Raw genomic sequence first — 18263 nt, 5'->3', positions numbered from 1 at the left:
ATAAGTAATTAGGATAGAGTGCCCTAGGGCAGGGCATCAACATCTTTGCTGAACCTTGAAGATTTTTTTTTAATTGAAGCATGAATCAGTTACTTCTCATTCTGCTTCCATATAAAACTAGAGGTATAGACTAAACTCAAACATTTTTCCTATGTAAAGCCACAGATAGGCCCCACTAGACCTACTTATCCCCCTGCTTTCAGTAGCATCTACTTACTAGCAAGCAAAGACTGTCTTAGAGCAGAACTAACCTTCTGACTCACTTATTTGCTCAGATTCTGAGGCTCAGCTCTGCCTGCTAAGACACCAGCTCTCAGTCCTAGATAATTTTAATAGCCAGGTCTCCTGCCTGCCTCACATGCATACAAAATCACTTTTTTGCTTTTTAGCTAGCCCAGAGTCCACTCACAACTATTTCTCTTACAATAAAGCCTAGTGCATACTCTCTCCTTAGAGCAGTGCTTGTCAGATTTCAGTTATCTGGGATGCTTGCTGGAAATGTAGGTTTCCAGCCCACCCACAGACGCCCTGGGGTTATTATTGTTGTTGTTTTGGGATTTTTTTTTTTTTTGCAATCTCTGAGCATACTGATCAGCTATTTTTAGTACTATACTTTCAAAAATATGAGCCAGGAAAGGTGAACTCCTTCATGACATTTTTGGAACTCATAACATGTGTAACATAGTTTCTGTTTAGTGGATATTTATTCACTTGAGTAATTAAATTGTATGGAGAAATGTATCATTCTACCAGAAATGGGTACTTTAAATCATGTTTTACATCCACAAAGATATTTGTCTCTACTATTTGTCTAATTGAAGTAGAAATGGGAAATTACGTGATCTTGTTTTAGGCTGAGAAAGAAATAATTGAAAATGTATATTTGAGGATTTCTGAATAGGTAATTTGTAATAAATGTTACAAATTAGGATTTTAAAACTTCTGATATTAGAAAGATGAGCTTCTTTAAAGCTAAGATTATTTTGACATAATGATACAGAATTAGGGGTATATTAGAGAACACTGAAAATGTTTCAGCATTTCCAAGATGTCCTATCTTACATACATAGCCAGAAATTATTTCTGCCATTTTGGCAAATCCTAAAGTAACTGGTGAATAGACCCAGAGTTCACTCTCTAGAAGGCTTTATTAAACTTCATCTTGTTTTTGTCTTGGAATTTGACTTTGTTAATGAACCAAATTGATAAATAGAAGAGGAAACAAATCTAAAAATCAATAGTAAGCATGTTTGACTCTAGCAGAAGATGCATCATCAATGCTCCATTATACTAAGAGGTGCATCCAGGAAATTTTTACTTTAAAATGTTTGCAATAATACTAATTATTGCCTGTAGTTAAAATGATTCAATCCAGAAGAAATTTCAACATTTAAAGCCTTTGCCATTTGTAATAAAATAAAAATTTTGATACACACACTTTGTTGGAGAGATACAATGATTGTTTAATTTATACAAGATGTGCAATTATAAGAATGTTTTGGATAAAATTCTGTAGAAAATTGGGATGGAAGTATTTCTGTTATGAGGACTTGTTTGAGTATAAAATGAATAATATTGATACCAAATTGCTATCTTGTTGAGATTCTGATGTAGATACTTAAGAAGTATGTAACAGTTTCATTTTAAATTATCAAAATTTACAATCACTATAAATGTTCTTTATGTCTATTTTGAGCTTGTGAGTAAAAAGTCCACTTGAAATTGTGGGTATCTTTTAAAAGCTATACAAAAGTATCATTGTTTTCCAGAGTTGCTTTATGTTATATGTGAGATATCCCCAAACATAGGCGTGCAAAAATGTTTTCCAGGAGGGTAATATAAGTATCATTGATGACCTTATTACCGAGATACTGAGTACTATGTATACACTGTAATTATTTTATGTTGTATATTCATTATACATGTACTATAATTGCATGGAGAGACCCACCTATAGTGACCCACTCGCCTATAAGGACCCTCTCAATGGTAGACTCTAGAATGTAGACCTGCCTGCATCCAAAGCAGGCAGATAAGTTCTTTTTACTATAGTACATGCTTCTTGGTGTCATAAGCGGCCATGAAGCATGTTCTTAGATTATATAAATCCCAACCACAGTTCTTTGCTTGTACTGATTTAGGGGATTATTAATTATTTTTCAAGTATGATGAGCATTACTGAAATCAGTAGGCATTAACCTTTAACCATATTTAATATCTAGATTCTAGAACAAAAGGAGTGAGATAGTCAAGAACTAGAAAATGGTAGAGTCAACCTAAAGAATGTCCATCTATACACATTAAAAAAAAAAGAAAATAAATAGACTAAGATACCAAACATTTTTATTATCTCCAGCAATGATGCTCCTCCTGGAAGGAATGGACTTTACATGTGACATTCTTCTTAATTTGCTTTTATCCTAAGAATTCTAAACGTAACTCTAGGGAAGCTGAAGCACAGCTCAGGCACAGCTGGGTGAATGTTTACATAATAAATGTAAACAAAGAAGTCTTGATGGATTTAAACTTTGAGTGGCTATATGGAAAAATAAATCCAAGATGGAATGGTGGTCAGTTTCCTATCAGAAATCTCATTTCAAATGTGTCCTATTTTGATTATTGTTTGGGGGACTGAAATACCAAGTGAGAGTTTTCTCTAAAATTTTGAGGAATACTTTAACTCTCAACTTAGTGTTAATCTACTAAATTTATCCATTCTAGTTACATCACAGACTATTCTGTATCCACATTCTATTCTCAATAGATATTTAATCGTAGCCAAACAGAAGCAACCTCTACTCTAACCAGATACCTTACTGTAGTTTATGATTATAAACAGCCAAGCAGCTCTGAATTCTGTGTATATTGCCATCTGCACTCTCGGCTCAGTACTATAGACTCTCGTATATTCTCTCTACATTCCACATACTTTTTTTCTAGAAAGCCTTTTGTCTTTTACCTCTGATAAATACCTTATATTTCATGCTGGTCCTTGTGGTATCAGAACAGTGTCTGGAATGTTTGTTCAGTGAGCAAGGAATGTATAAGCAAATAGCCAAATATAGGAACTCAGCAACAGGTCTGCCCCTATATATAGTCCCAACTTGGATTTTTTTGAGTTACTGTGAGTAATACTTTTTACAGTCCTATTGTGCTCACCAGGAAGATCAAAAGAATGTAAGAGATTCCTGACAACCCTAAAATAGCATCATTCTATGATGTAGTTAATTCAAGACCCTTAAACAAAAGTTTCTTGGAAAAGATGAATTGTATTTTACAAAGTGTTACATCCTTGTAAGAATAGAGTATGTTGGAATTCGTACTGCTCAGGCTGTAGCATTCAATTTAGTTCCATAGGAATAAAGGGTTGGTTCACAAGAATACCTAATTAAAATTTCTTATATTACTAAGAAGAAAGTGCATGAGAGAAAAACCATTAATTACTATATTGAACAGTAAAAACAATTTGCCAGGAGGATAATGTTAAATGTTCTCACCAACAGAAATATAATGTGATAGATAAATAAACTTGATTATGATATCATTTTATACATTGTATACATAATGGTCACTATCAAATCGCATAGCTGAAATATAATTGTAATTTCAGTATTTTCTAAATATAGATTGTCGACTATATCTCAATAAAATGAGGATAGAAAAGCAGGAATGACCAATTAAAGACTCTTGTTGGTAGCTAGGATTAAGCAGATCGAGTGCAAACATACAAAAAGTATGTTCAGCCTGACAGAACCTTTGGATGTGGTTTTAGAATAAGGGAAAATGTTTTACTGCCTATCTATGTAGCTTTGGATTTCTGTACTGACACTTTCTACACTGAGATGCAGTACTTGTTTGTTTTTCTGGCACTCAAATGGTAAAATTTACTTCTGCAAACTGTTACTTAGTATACTACCTGTACATAGTAGATACTGAGTAAATTTGAGAAATTAATTGAGGGATAAATGCCAGGCACTTTATTTAACATTTTAATATGCATGGATACCAATAAAGCAAGTAATATATACACATATACATATATATATATATATGTATATATATCCTACAAGATTGGAACCATACACAAACCAAGTTACAGGTATGTGACCAAGAGTTGAATTTAGGTCTGTTTGTTTACAAAAGCACATGCTTTTTCTACTAACTAGTTTCATCATGGTTCATAAATGTTAATTCCTGACAAGTATGTCATTCCCCTGCTATGGGTACTTTTGGACTATAAAATCTCATTGCTACTAGTTTAGCAGTTTACACTTTGAAAACATTTTCACCTGTTATATTTAATATTTATAAAGCCATGAGTAGATATTTTTCCTACCATTATGCCAAAGAGGAAACCTTGAGTCCCTTTAGGAAGTCATGTCTCTTAAAGATTAATGGTAAGACTGAAATCCAAGCTTCTGGATAACAAGGAAATTACCTATGAGAATCAGAAAAGCCCCTTGTAAAAAATATGTTTTTTAATGTATAAGTGCTCATTTTATTATATCTCCATAGTCATGGTAGTCGAGGGTAGCTTATAGTGCAGTTCTGAGCTAGTTGGTGAACTTTGTCAGTTGAGGTATATGTCTGTACTACACAATTCATGGCCTAACTCCATGTTTAGTATGTATGATCTGTGTAAGAAAAATGAACTTTGATCAGATGGTTCTAATGGTTTTGGACCTTTTTAAGTTTAAGAATACTTAAGAATTAGTGGACTTAATGTGTTTTGAGATTACCTGTTTTTTGACATTACCTGTTATTCTAAGTATTAACCACAATCTGCTTTCCTTTTCACTTGGATTTTCAAAGTCAGTTTTATTGAGGTGTATAGTATTTTACTTTTGTGTTACATTAAAGGAATTTGGTAAAGATGAATCTAAAATGTTTGGTTTAAAATTCATTCCACAATCTTGCTGAATACCATTATGCCAGACTGAACCATACTTTAAAAATCTAAATTTAGGTATCAGATAGCAATAAACTGATTTATACTGTACCGTGGGCTACTTAAAAAATAATAATAATAAAAATAATAACAAAGGTTCGCCTTTGTCCTTTTGGAACCAGTTAATTGTACTTTTTAACCTAGAAACCTAAATTGATAAACTATACTTGAATATAAGTTAAGTGCTACCTTTGACAGCTACATATCAAAAACTGTAGAATGTTAGAGCTGGGAAAACCTGGTGATTACCTCATTTGGCAACTTAGTTTTGTGGTGAAAAAATACTGTGGCCTTGAGATTTTTATTATTATTATTAGTTTTTAGGAAAATTCAAACTTAATCCTAGTACAATCTAGGGGGCAAAGGAATAATGATCCAAGGAGTGTCACTGAAAATAAAATAGTTTGACTCTCAGATGCTTTCTAAATCTGTATTTTCTTTGAATTATGAAAAGAAAAAGAAGATATTCTAATTTGCTAATAAAATTAGAAATCCAGAGAAAGAAGTTCAGCAACTTAGCAGGTTTCTTTGAAAGTAACAGCCAAAATTAAAAGGATACCCTTGAGTATCAGGACAACTTTATTTATATAATGTCAGTCACTGTAACACCTGTTTAGCCTACTTAGCCATGCTGCCCTCATAATCCCCTGTGAAGCTGCCTAGAGCAGGGTCACCAGTGAGCCCTATGAGGACAAGTGAAATAACAAGAGGAAAGGGCTGACAGGTCCCTGAGGGTAAGACAAAAGACATATGTTGGTATCTTAATTCTTCCAAACATAAGTGGTTTGTCTTATGGCAGCAGGGTCATTCAGTTGATAGAAATTCCAGAGTTGGTGAGAATTTCAAAAAGATAAAGCTATCCCTGAGGATCCAGTAACTTAATGGCTTGCAAAGAAGCTAAAGTCTTGACATTGTAGGCAGTCTAAAACCTTAAAACTTGCCTCGGGATTATGGGAGCAGAAACATTCCAAATACTTGTAGACTCTTGAAAAGAAATGTTAGTAAAATAACTGAAGGTTGTACTGAAATTTTTATGGCTATACTTATATTTAAAATATGTATAAAGATGAAGATATGCTTACATAATAAATGTCATTCTTTGTTACCAACAAAATCCAGTGACTTGTCCTAAAGTTTGTAATATTATTTTAAATGAGCACAAATGAAGTTATTTAGCAGCTTCTATAATTCATTGTTGACCCCTCACTATAACTCTGAAGTGGTGCTTTGAACACTGGGAACTAGAGTCATTGTGAGTGACAAAACCAGAACTTTAATGCAGGACTTTAAACACTAAATATTACTGCTACCTTTAAATAAGTCTGAGTCCTTTATGTGCTGATAGCCTTTCCGGATGAGAGGTTTCCATAATGTCCTTTCAAATCACTGGCATCTATTAATAGTATATTAAGAGTAACCAGCAATAGTAGAAGAATCTGAGAAATTCAGAATTTTCAGCTGAAAAAAAATAACTCAGAACTCTTCCATCAACAAGTGAGGGAGCTATGGCTTATAAGTTAACTAACTTAATGAAATTCAGCACTGGCTAGGCTACAATGGTTCACACTTGAATCCTTCCTACTTAGGAGAATAAGACTTAGAGAATCTCGGTCCAAAACCAATTGAGGCATTAAAGTCCATGAAACTACTTCTCAAATTAACCACGAGATGCCAGACTGGAGGCATGACCTAAAGTGTAGAGCATCAGCTTTGAGAAATAAAACAGCATGAGCTCTCCTGATTTCAAGCCCGGAACTGGTCTATTTTTTCAGTTAGCCATTATAAGAGTTTGTAACAATTTAGGGTAAGCACTAAAACCCAATGGTTCTGACAAAAACCACTCATCATCCCAATTTTTCATTGTACTTGAGTAAAATGTTTTTAAAATCATTGACAAGCCTCTGAAACCTTTGCATCCTAAGTGTTTTATGTATGCCTACTTGGTACATAAAATATAAAACAGGACCTAATTTTATAAATAATAAGTATAGTCCTTACAGTTTTAAGATTGAAAGCATGCAACTTGTTACATGCTAGTAGTTTTTATGTTATCTTTGAACATTTATAAGGACATATTTTACACTGTAAAAACATTAATATTAGATTCTGATTCCCATGTGACTTTTGAAGAACTCTTCTTGTTTTTTACAAAAATAAACTACCTAAAACATTGATATATATTGAAATGGGTAGATAACACTGGGCATCTGTAATCCTAGCTCACGCCTGTAATCCTAGCTAATCAGGTGGCTGAGATCTGAGGCTTACAGTTCCAAGCCAGCCTGAGCAGGAAAGTCTTATCTCCAATAAACTAAGAAAAAGCTGGAAGTGGTGCTGTGGCTCAAGTGGTAGAGCAATAGCTTTGAGCACACCAGAGTTCAAGCCCCAGGAATTGCAAAAAACAAAAAACAAACATTGATTCAGTTGAAGTGTGCAGAAGATAAGTTATTGCAAATGTTTTCAGGATAATGCTTGAAAAGCTCCTGTTTGAGAATTGAAATTTTACTTTCTCCTAAGAAGAATGTAATTATTTAAATTTTAGAATTTACTCTGTAATTTTATACTTAGGTATCTAATGTAATCCTTATGTAATTATGGAGGGTTTTTTTAATACTTCTTATTTCAAAAGAAAATAATGTTTTAAAGATGTGAAGCATATAATCCTTGCATGCTGGAACCACTTTTAAAATATCTTAAGCACATCTGTATTATGTTACCCAAGGAAAAGCATGATATATGCATTCTATGGTCTCTGGGCAATGGGAAAAGCTGAATTAGAAAACTGAATTATTTTTCAGTTCAACTTTCTCTTCAACATCATTCTATAATTCTAAAATTAATATTTAAATTTTGGGGTGGAATGAATAGTCTGAAATAAGCACCAAGTTTTGGGGGTTGAGGAGGTTGTTTTGTTTTTGCTGGTCATGTGAACTCTGGGCCTGGGCACTGTCCCTCAGTTAATCAGGTCAACGTTAGCACTCTACCGCTTGAGCCACAGCGCCACTTCCAGTTTTCTGGTGGTTTATTGGAGATAAAAGTCTCACAGACTTTTCCTGCTCGGGCTCACTCTGAACTGTAATCCTCAGATCTCAGCCTCCTTCGTAGCTAGGATTACAGGCGTGAGCCACTGGCAAATTTTGTACATTTGTAGTCTAGTATGCTTTCTTTAGCAAGAAAGAAAAGGGTAGAGTTTCAGTTGTCAGCTAAGTCTCCCATGGAAGAATATTTTTATATGAGTATGATCTGTCATTGATAGCAACAGATACTGGAGAACTTCAGCACCACAAAGTGAAGATGTTCTCAACTTTTATCTTCTCTGACATGATATTCACAAGTCAACATATTTCCATATGTCACTACTAGTGAGCCAACTGAAATTCTGTCCTTTTCTCTTTCACCCCAGAAAGCAAGAAGAGAATAAGGAAATGCATTCTTAGTTTAACTCAGACTTTTTTAACTATCAATTTAAGGACTTTACACCTTAACAAATACTTGTTAATTTAATAGCCAGTTAAAACAACTATCATGTGATAGTTGTTTTTCTTCTAAGGTTCAAAGTCAATATATTTGAAAATTTTTGATTTTTCCCTGTTATTGTTCTAAGAAAAATTCAGGACTTGTTAAACATGGACATATTGAATAAGTCTTATTCCTTAATATAGTGACTTACTTTAGCACTTACTGTTATCTAGAAGTTTGGTATACTTTTTTTCACACTTTTCTTTTTCTCCTGTGGTGTGAGTGTGGCAGGGAGTGGGGATCCTGGGCTTGAACTCAAGGCCTGAGCGCTATTCCTGAGCTCTATTGCTCAAAGCTAGTACTCTAACCATTAAGCCTCAGCTCTACTTCTGGAGTTTTGCTGCTAATTGGAGAGAAGAGTCTCATGACTTTCTTGCCCAGGTTGGCTTTGAACCATGAACTCAGACCTCTGGAGTAGCTAGTATTACAGATGTGATCATTTTCCTCTTTTTCATTAGTATATATTAATTGTACAAAGGGGTTTCATTTATCTTCCTTTTTAAAATTCTTTTTTTCTCTTTTTTTTCTTTTTTATTCGGAAAGCAGTTTTAGTTGGTTGTATTATCTTTAGAACCTACAAACTACCAGCTCTTTAACCTGATTTTCTTAGGGGGCACTAAATTTACATTATAAGGAAGTAACTACTGAATTAGTCATCTTTTAAATTTTGTAATATAAGACATTATGAGTAATTTGAATGCTAAAGGCGTTTTTGTTTTTTTTATTAACAAGATATTATGAACTGGATCCTCATAAAAGTCTTCTAGACAACTTGAGAAACAAAGTGATTATTGAATATCCAACATTACACATAGTACTAAAAGGATTTAATGATGACATGAAAATTCTTTCCCAAGGTAAGTATAAAGTTGTTCCTACAATGCTTAGACTAAAACAACTAAAGCAATTGCATGACTACCCTTACTTCTAGTATATTTGCAATTTTTTAAAAATTTACCTGATAGCTATTGTTACTACTTCTGTCCTGTTTGGAAATATATAAGCTTGTAATACTGGTTTTAAATGAATATAACAAATGAACAGCTATAAAAGGACATTTTTATCTTATTAGAGTATTCTGTAATTAGAAAAATTTACTCCCCAGTTATAACTATTGAGATTTATAAAAATGAGGGGTTACAAAGTTTAGTATCCTATTCTATAGCAAGGGATAACATTATATATAAATTTGGGGCTGCATTTCGCTGTGTTTGTGCCATTGTATTGACCCTTTATCTCCCTTCTCAAGCACATTGGCTTTATTTCCTTTGAAGTTTCTTTGACCACATAGGGAAGTATTAGAATTGGAAAAGGTACACATAAACTTTTATTGCATAAAATTAGTTTTCCATATTTTCAGTGACTTACTAAATTAAATATGTGTCAATGCAAGATTCTAGAAGATATACTAAAATTCAGTAATTCTTTTTAAACAGTCAGGATTACTCCTTAACACCAGTAGCTGTATATATACAGGCCAAGTTTCATTGTAACAAACTCTACAGGAACATAGAATCCTTTTCTTAGGAAGATTTCTGTTTTCAAAAAAGTAGATGAGTGGATCAAGAAAATGTGGTATATTTATTACAATGGAATTCTATGCCTCCACCAGAAAGAATGACATCGCTCCATTTGTTAGGAAATGGAAAGACTTGGAAAAAATACATTAAGCTAACCATAGGTCCCATGGTTTCCCTTATTTGCAATAGCTAGTATAAGTCTAGGACAAGCAAATAAGGTCAAAATCTATGTACATATGACCATATAAGATGATGTTAAGTGAAATGAACCCCAAGATAGGGACACAAGTGGTTTTTACTTTCTTGCTATTGTTTTTAACATATTTAAAATGTACTATGTGATTTTTTTGTTGTTGTTTCTCTTGTATGTTCTTGTATGTTCTTGTATGTTCTTGTATGTTCTTCCCCCACGATAACCCCTACATCTTGTATATACATTTTTCTCGTTTGGGGAGGGGAAGGAAAATAACAGAATGCTTATAAATAAGGATATAGGTTGACCCATTGTAACAATGAGATGAACAAGACACTATGTTGAAAACAAACTTTACAACTTGCGGCTGGGGCCGGGGAGAGGGGGGGAGTTCGTGAGATGGGGAGGGAAGGGATGGTAGATGAAAAACAAAGGAGGAGGTAACAATGCTCGATAGTAAATGTACTCATTAACTTACTCATGTAACTGTGAACCCTCTGTACAGTATTTTTACTATTAAAAAAAAAAAGGTAACACTCTGGGGTTGGGAATGTAGCTCAGTGGTAGAGTGCTTGCCTCACATGCATGAAGCCTTGGGTTCGATTCCTCAACAACACATAAACAGAAAAGGCCGGAAGTAGGTGCTGTGGCTCAGTTGGTAGACTGCTAGCCTTGAGCTGAAGAGCTGAGGGACAGCGCCCAGGCCCAGAGTTCAGGCCCCACTACCAACAACAAAAAAAAAGTAACACTCTACATAGTTCATGGTTTATTGACACACAGTTTTAATTAGCAAACATGAAGTTTTCATGGATGTCTTACCCTATGTTTGATTTATTTACTTTTGCTAGTTCTGGAGTCTTAAACTCAGAGCCTTATATTGCTATATCAGTTCTCGACTTTGTTTTTCACTCTTATCCTTGACTTTGTTTTTCACAATTGAGGACAATTTATATTCTCAAAACAATTAGGAATTTTCATCTTAAATTATTGGGGGTTTTTAAGTTTTTTGAACTTTTCATATCATTCACATTAATTTTTTTCTAAATGTTAGTTTCAGGGAGAGTTGTTCCGTAAAGTGAGTTATTAGCCAGGGAAAACACCATCTGTATATATAAATACAGCACACACCTCTTCTTTTCACCTTATTTAGAAATGCACATTCAAATAATGTAATAAAGCAATGAAAAAACTGTTATAGTAGTGTACTTGGAACTTCAAGTGAATTTGTTTCTTGTCTGCTTGTATCTGATGTTGGGCTTACTTCCAGCAGCACAGATAATTTATAATTTCAGTACAAAGAACTACAGGAACTGTTAAAGCAAAGCGATAAAGAGAATCTGACAGAACATAAGAATCCTACCAGGGTTGTCACATCACAAGTGCACATCTTAAGAATAATGCGAGGTCTTCCTATATCTGCATTTCTGTGTGTAAGCCCTTCAAGGGGCCTGTTTCTTTGTGCATTCTTGCAGTCTTTGATGGACCCTTGATGAAGAAGGGGGATTATTAAGAATATTCTCCCACTCCTAGCCTTCAAATTTTCCAGAGACAAAGAAAGGGGAGGAAAAAAGACCAGAAAACTAATGCTGGGTTTGATCCTGAGTTCACAATACAAGGTGTCTCTTTCCTGGTTTAGGGGGAAATGTGTTTCTGGGCTAAGAAGTAATAGTTTGCACAATTGATGGTTGTTACGATTGTAAACTGCTGTAATTTTTTTTTCGAAATTCTACTATGTTAATTGGCAATAGGCAAGAGTATTTGGGGGGAGTTGTTTTGGGTGGGGGGTCCCCCTTCTTAAAAAATGAAAAAGGTTAACTTTAAAAGATGAAGCAGTTGAAGTGGCCTACTAGATTGAAGATGTACAGTACAGATTACCCTGAATCAAGTCAGGGGAAAGTTCTAAGAATTCTATAGCTTGTTTCACCAGCTCTTGCTTACAAAAATTAGATTGGCAGATTTAAATGCCTTAAAAGTATCCATTTATCTAAGAGAAAAAGAATATAGCCCTGTTAAAAGAAGAAAACTAGGTGGCTTTAGTAGGCAAAGGAACGCGTCCCTACCTTCTTTCTACACAGCCCATTTATGTTAAAATACCAGTTAAAAACATTTTTTTCTAATATTCTAATAGCAAGTTAAGAAAATGCCACTACCTTTAAAAAAGGAATCCAGGGGGCTGGGAAGGTGGCTCAGTGGTAGAGCGCTTGCCTTGCATGCATGAGGCCCTGGGTTCGATTCCCCAGCACCATATAAGCAAAAAGAAAAAAAGCCGGAAGTGGCGCTGTGGCTCAAGTGGTAGAGCGCTAGCCTTGAGCTGAAGAGCTGAGGGACAGCGCCCAGGCCCAGAGTTCAGGCCCCACGGCCGGACCCAAAAAAAAAAACAAACAAACAAAAAAGGAATCCAGCCATAACTTGAATATTTGAATCAACTTCTTGTTAGACCAGTAAATCCTTTCATTTATTCTCCCTTCATTCCTTCATACTTTCTATGCTTGCTTTCCCTTTCATGAGGTGTCAGGGAGTATGATTCTCAGGCACTTTCTAGTATAGTAGGTGCTATGACAGAGCCTACATAAAGTACAGATGAACCCAGAGAATGCAATATACTTGTAATATTACAGAAGCTCTTCAAAGACTAAGTTTTAAGACATCTGTATCTTACATGAAACTCATTTCAGTCTCACTCATAGAATGGAGTCAGTAAACTGGTTACTGGTACAGACTGAAATCTCAGCAAACCCAGAAAACTTACCAGTTGGAATCCAAGGCAGGGTTTAGGGTTCTAGCTTTTATAAATGAGCTTTTATAAATGGTTGTCCCTTAAGTGGTCCTCCTGCTTCTCTGTTTTCTGTTTTTCTTCTGTACCCGGTAGAGGTGAGTAACTATGATGCTTCAAGCAAACTGTTTTTATGTACTATTTTCTTTTAGTTTCATGATAAAAAGAAGTAGAGGTCCATTTTGCGGAAAAATGCTGAAGGCAGACTGACTTGGAATTTTACTGATTCACCAAAAATGTTATGAGGATAGATAATAGGGGAGAGAAGTCAGTTTCTACCCTCAAGGAACTTGCTTCTCTGAGGGATTTGAACTTAATATTGTTCACCCTAGACATTACAAGAGCATCAAAGAAGCTCCATTTCCACTCAGAGCCACTTTTCCTGTGAAAGGAATAAGAAGATGGTTTGTGGCTACTCTTGAGCCCACATTTATTCAACACATACTAACCCTCAATTTTAAGTTTAAAAAATACATGGAAAATTTTATTCCAGCCACATGTGGCCAGCCTGTGTGATAATAGTGATATTTTCAGTGGCAAGCATATGGAATCATAGCCACGCTATGCATTTATTCCAGTGTTCCAGAAGGAGGAAGGATGTTACCTCACGCCACTTTCTGACATCATCCCTGTATTATGGCTAGAATTGTATATCCCAGCTGCCTGAAACATGGCATGGTTTGTGCTAGAGAACAGTGCTGTTGCTGTGCCTCAGAAGGGAGGGAAGCCGAGGGAAAAACAGAACAGGCTAACCAGAAACAGTTTGAACATCTGACTGTACATTGCTTTTTTTTTTCCAGTGAAAAATGAATCTACTAAGAATCTTAGCAATGGAAATTGAGTCATTCTACAAGATGATGATGCCCCGACAGTTGCAGAGAATTATGCACTGACAACATTGATGGGTTGTTGGATAATTGGGATATTGTTGCTGGCTGCAATTTATTTGTCAGAAATTAAACTGGAAACTTGCTTTGAGGGCAAAAATGTATTTTATAGCCTCTTGAATTAATTGACTTGTAAGGCCCCTTTTCTCATACTCTTTTTGTACCTGATCAGTAGAGCTCATGCTAAGCTTCAGTTTCTAGTATGCTTAATTCTGTAATCCAGACTTTTTTATTTGTTAGTTTGGTAGGAGACCAAACCCAAGGATCACCTGTGTCAACCACCACCCTGGAACTCATAGGTGAAACAGAACTAGAAAGAATGTCTTGCAGCAGATGATCTAGCTGAGGAGAATTTATCCTCAGTCTCCATCAGTTGTCCACTCTTGCCTTAGAGGTTGGTATGTAATTTTTTCCTCTTAAAGACAATTTTTATACTTGGAAAACTCCCAAGGAAATGTTTTGTAAAAAGATCAAATAAGTACTTTTAACTACTGTAGCTAATATTTATTTCTGAAAATCAGCTCCACATTGATCAGTACTGACCGAATTTGGCTGTACTTATTCCTGCAAAGTATCTTCTGGCCTGGTGCCAGTGCCTCACACCTATAATCCTAGCAACTCAGGAGGCTGAGATTTGAGGATCATGGTTCAAAGTCAGTCTGGGCAGAAAAGTCCATGAGACTCTTATCTCCAATAAACTACTCAAAAAAGGCCAGAAGTGGCGCTGTGACTCAAGTGGTAGAGCCTTCAGCAAAAAGAGGCTCAGGACAGTAACCAGGGCCTGAGTTCAAGCCACTAGGACCAGGAAAAAAAAGAAAAAGAAAAAATGTATTTTCTGAAATCTGTGCCTCTTTAGCCCATTTTTATTACCTCACAGAGATGTAATGACCAGTTTGATGCTGTATTTTGATACATCTAGAAGTAACTAAAAGGAAAAAATCCTGGAACAATTTTTTATTCAAATGTGTATGTGTATATTTGTATATGCAGATGCTTTAATTTATAACTTATGGCAGCTCACATGTTGACATTAGAGTTTGCTAATTTTATTAGCATTTGTACAGTTGTGGAACTGCAACATAACTTATAAAAATAAAGGGTTCTTACATCTGTAACATCTGTGTATTCACTGTTTCAAAAACAATGATTAGGGGCTGGGAAGGTGGCTCAGTGGTAGAGCGCTTGCCTTGCATGCCTGAGGCCCTGGGTTCGATTCCTCAACACCACATAAGAAAAAAGAAAAAAGCCAGAAGTGGCGCTGTGGCTCAAGTGGTAAAGTGCTAGCCTTGAGCTGAAGAGCTAAGGGACAGTGCCCAGGCCCAGAGTTCAGGCCCCACGACCAGACCCCCCCCCCAAAAAAAAAAAAGTGGACATTAATGAAATTCATTTTAAGTTTACAGTTGTCATAACTTTTAGACTGAAAAGAAATCAGAGCCATTAAAGAGACTTAGGCATATGAAATGATAATTAAATGAGTATCATAGAAATTTATAGCATACACACACACACAAACTTGGAATGGAAGAGAACCCAAGGACAATGCTTGAAAGACCATTGGTATAAAAAATCAGAGTAAGAATGTGGTGCATATAAACTAGTAAGGCCTTACAATTTAAGAAGTATATTTATATCCTAAAACAATTTCAGGTTTCTGCTATGATAAAGAGTTCATAAAAATAAGTTGTTTATAATATCATTTAGGCAACTAACTTGTATTCTAAGGGATTCCAATTTAACCCAAAAAAGGATTGTGTGTTAACTGAATCTGAGAGGGATAGAGAGAATTGAGTCAAATGTGCCATAGAGTAACTGGAAAAAGCGGGATGAAACACACAAGGAATGTGATCTGAGTATGAGGGTAAGAGGAATTCCCTGACAGTAAAATCTGTTATGATGATAGCCTCATTTCCAAGAAAAGTGTTGAAGTCTATCCTTTCTAGAATTGAAGTTAAAATCTGGACAAGACCTCAAGACACTGTCCTGTACTTATGTACTTTCCTCTAGCCAGGAGAAAGAATTTCTTTGAAAGGAAAGGGGGAAAAAAAATCCTGAATGGGGGCTGGGAAGTTGGCTCAGTGGTAGAGCGCTTGCCTTGCATGCCTGAGGCCCTGGGTTCGATTCCTCAGCACCACATAAGCAAAAAGAAAAAAAAAATCCTGAATGACCTAATCCATCTTCACCATCTTTTTTCCCTAGAATTCTACCGGACTTTTCAGTTACAGGCATTTCATAGGAAATAATTTAACTAGCAGAGTTTACCTAACTATAACCATCAGCTCATTTTATAGATGTGCACATTTATTCCCACACGACTAAGAATAAACATGTGTTAGTGATTAACCTAATCATGTCAAAGACTTGGTGGAAGTAAAATTTGAATAATTTACTGAAAGTTCTAGGAGTTTGTAGTATTAACACCCAATTTCTTTATAGAAGCCCTCTTCCTTTTAGATTCCTGACAATTTTTTTTTGTTTGTTTGTTGTCGTTGTTGGTTGTGGGGTCTGAACTCTGGGCCTGGGCACTGTCCCTCAGCTCTTCAGCCCAAGGCTAGCCTTCTACCACTTTGAGCCACAACGCCACTTCTGGGTTTTTCTGCTTATATAGTGCTGAGGAATTGAACCCAGCGAGGCAAACATTCTACCACTGAGCCACCCTCCTAGCCCCCCTGTCCTGACAATTTTTGATGAGTAAACAAACTCCCTAACCCAAGTTATGTTGGACATCTTGGCATTTTGTTCCTGAATCCCATGTTAAAGGAGGAAGAGTTCCACCTGGCCTTTTCTTTTTTAAACAATGACTTCAAAGAGAAAATGTAGCTTTTCATAAGTGCTAATTATGGGATTAATAGCCATAAATTACAGTATACAAAACTTGCACCTGTTCCTACTGTAAATAGGAATTAAAGAGAGTTACAATAATATTTAAGATTCTAAAGCATAGTTGAACCATTGAGCCAATTGTTTTCCTGTAACAAATAGTGGGATTCTGATTTCATAAAGTATAATAAAAGTTATACACACAACTAGAATGCTTTTGGGTTCTTTGTACATTTTGTTTATTTATGTTGACGTGTTGTACATAATTTCATATTGCTTAACTTAGTGCCTCTTGTGTTGACCTGTTTTGCTACTAGATTTAATTAAAGGTGCTGTGTACCAATGATGATCTACTTGAATCATGGCTATTACGCTAAAATATATTATTTATTTTCAAGTAGGTATACCTTTTTTGTTTTCAAGTACTGAGGGCTCAGATGCAGAAACTTGACCATGCCAGACTTAAAAGCATTGATCTCTAGAATTGTATCACAGAGTTAAATAAAGCTGCATCTCATAAATGTACCTTTGCTTCTTAACTTTCCTAATTGTCCTTCATCCTTCACTTGCAAATGTCAGAAACCCAACTCATATTAGCAGGAAGGGTAGTTTACTGCTTTTTTTAAGGGGATTATGAACATGACTATATCTGAACACCCTAAAAAAATTATCTTGCCATCCCCGCACTTGGCTCTGATTTTGTTTTGATGCACATTTCCCAGATTGATTTTTCTTCCAGGAACATCTCTCTGGGGCATTCTCTTTGAATTGAGAAGGGTGGATGGTAGCAGGGGACAGGTTTAGCTTACTTCATCACACATAACCTGCCTGCCTAAAAATTGACATTAATTCTTTGAGTATCAGCACCTTCCTACAATCTATTTTTTTTATCATTGAAAATCATAAATATGTACACATAATTTAAAGTGAACTATAATGTAAACAAGTTTTCCATACTGAGGTACAGTATACTGGAACTGCCATACCTAAGAACCAAATATCTGTATGTGATTCATGCCTGTAATCATAGCTAATCAGGAGATAGAGATTTGAGGTTCAAAGCCAGCCCAGGCAGGAAAGTCTATTGGACTCGTATCTCCAATTAACCATCAGGAAGCCAAAAGTGGAGTTGTGCCTGAAGTGGTAGAGTGGCCAGCTTTCAGTGAAAAGGCTAAGGGAAGACACCCAGGTCCTGAGTTCAAGACCCTATACTGGCACAAGGAAGAAATGGACACAAGAAAAAAAAAAAAAAAGGAAGAGAAAGAACCAAATAATCTTTAACAAGCAAGCTATACAACTCCACTATTTCCAGTTTTGTATTTTTACTGAATAAAACAAATCTCCTTGGTACCCTCCCCATAAGTTGGTGGTCCTAACATAATTCTACAACTTTCTATATCCTTGGCTGCTGGTCTGGAATGTACATGGTAGAATTGATTTAGTGTCATCATCCCCATTTTAAGTGGACAAGAAACAGGTTCAAGCAGACTGAAGAATGTGCTCAGTGTCATGTGGAGGATAAATGAATAGCTGAGCAAGGATTCAAACCAAAACAAGTTGGGCTTCTAAGTTCTTAACCTACTAGGTTGCCTGGCCTCATTAGTGA

At 35.5% G+C, this 18263-nt stretch overlaps 1 protein-coding gene across 1 annotated transcript in view; it reads left to right on the top strand.

Moving 5' to 3' along the window:
- Nucleotides 1-17143, top strand: part of Znhit6 (zinc finger HIT-type containing 6) — a 53499-nt gene extending 36356 nt beyond the window's left edge. The window contains exons 9-10 of the mRNA XM_070007517.1: nucleotides 9200-9324; nucleotides 13754-17143. Coding sequence (XP_069863618.1) covers nucleotides 9200-9324; nucleotides 13754-13794 — 166 coding nt within the window. The 3' untranslated portion in view covers nucleotides 13795-17143. The remainder of the gene's footprint in view (nucleotides 1-9199; nucleotides 9325-13753) is intronic.
- Nucleotides 17144-18263: the final 1120 nt, after the last annotated feature.

The sequence above is a fragment of the Dipodomys merriami genome, unplaced genomic scaffold (genome assembly GCF_024711535.1).
Source record: "Dipodomys merriami isolate MVZ:Mamm:240054 unplaced genomic scaffold, mDipMer1.0.p SCAF_7, whole genome shotgun sequence".
In the NCBI taxonomy this organism is placed as follows: Eukaryota; Metazoa; Chordata; class Mammalia; order Rodentia; family Heteromyidae; genus Dipodomys; species Dipodomys merriami.
This window is presented reverse-complemented; position numbering and strand designations above follow the sequence as displayed.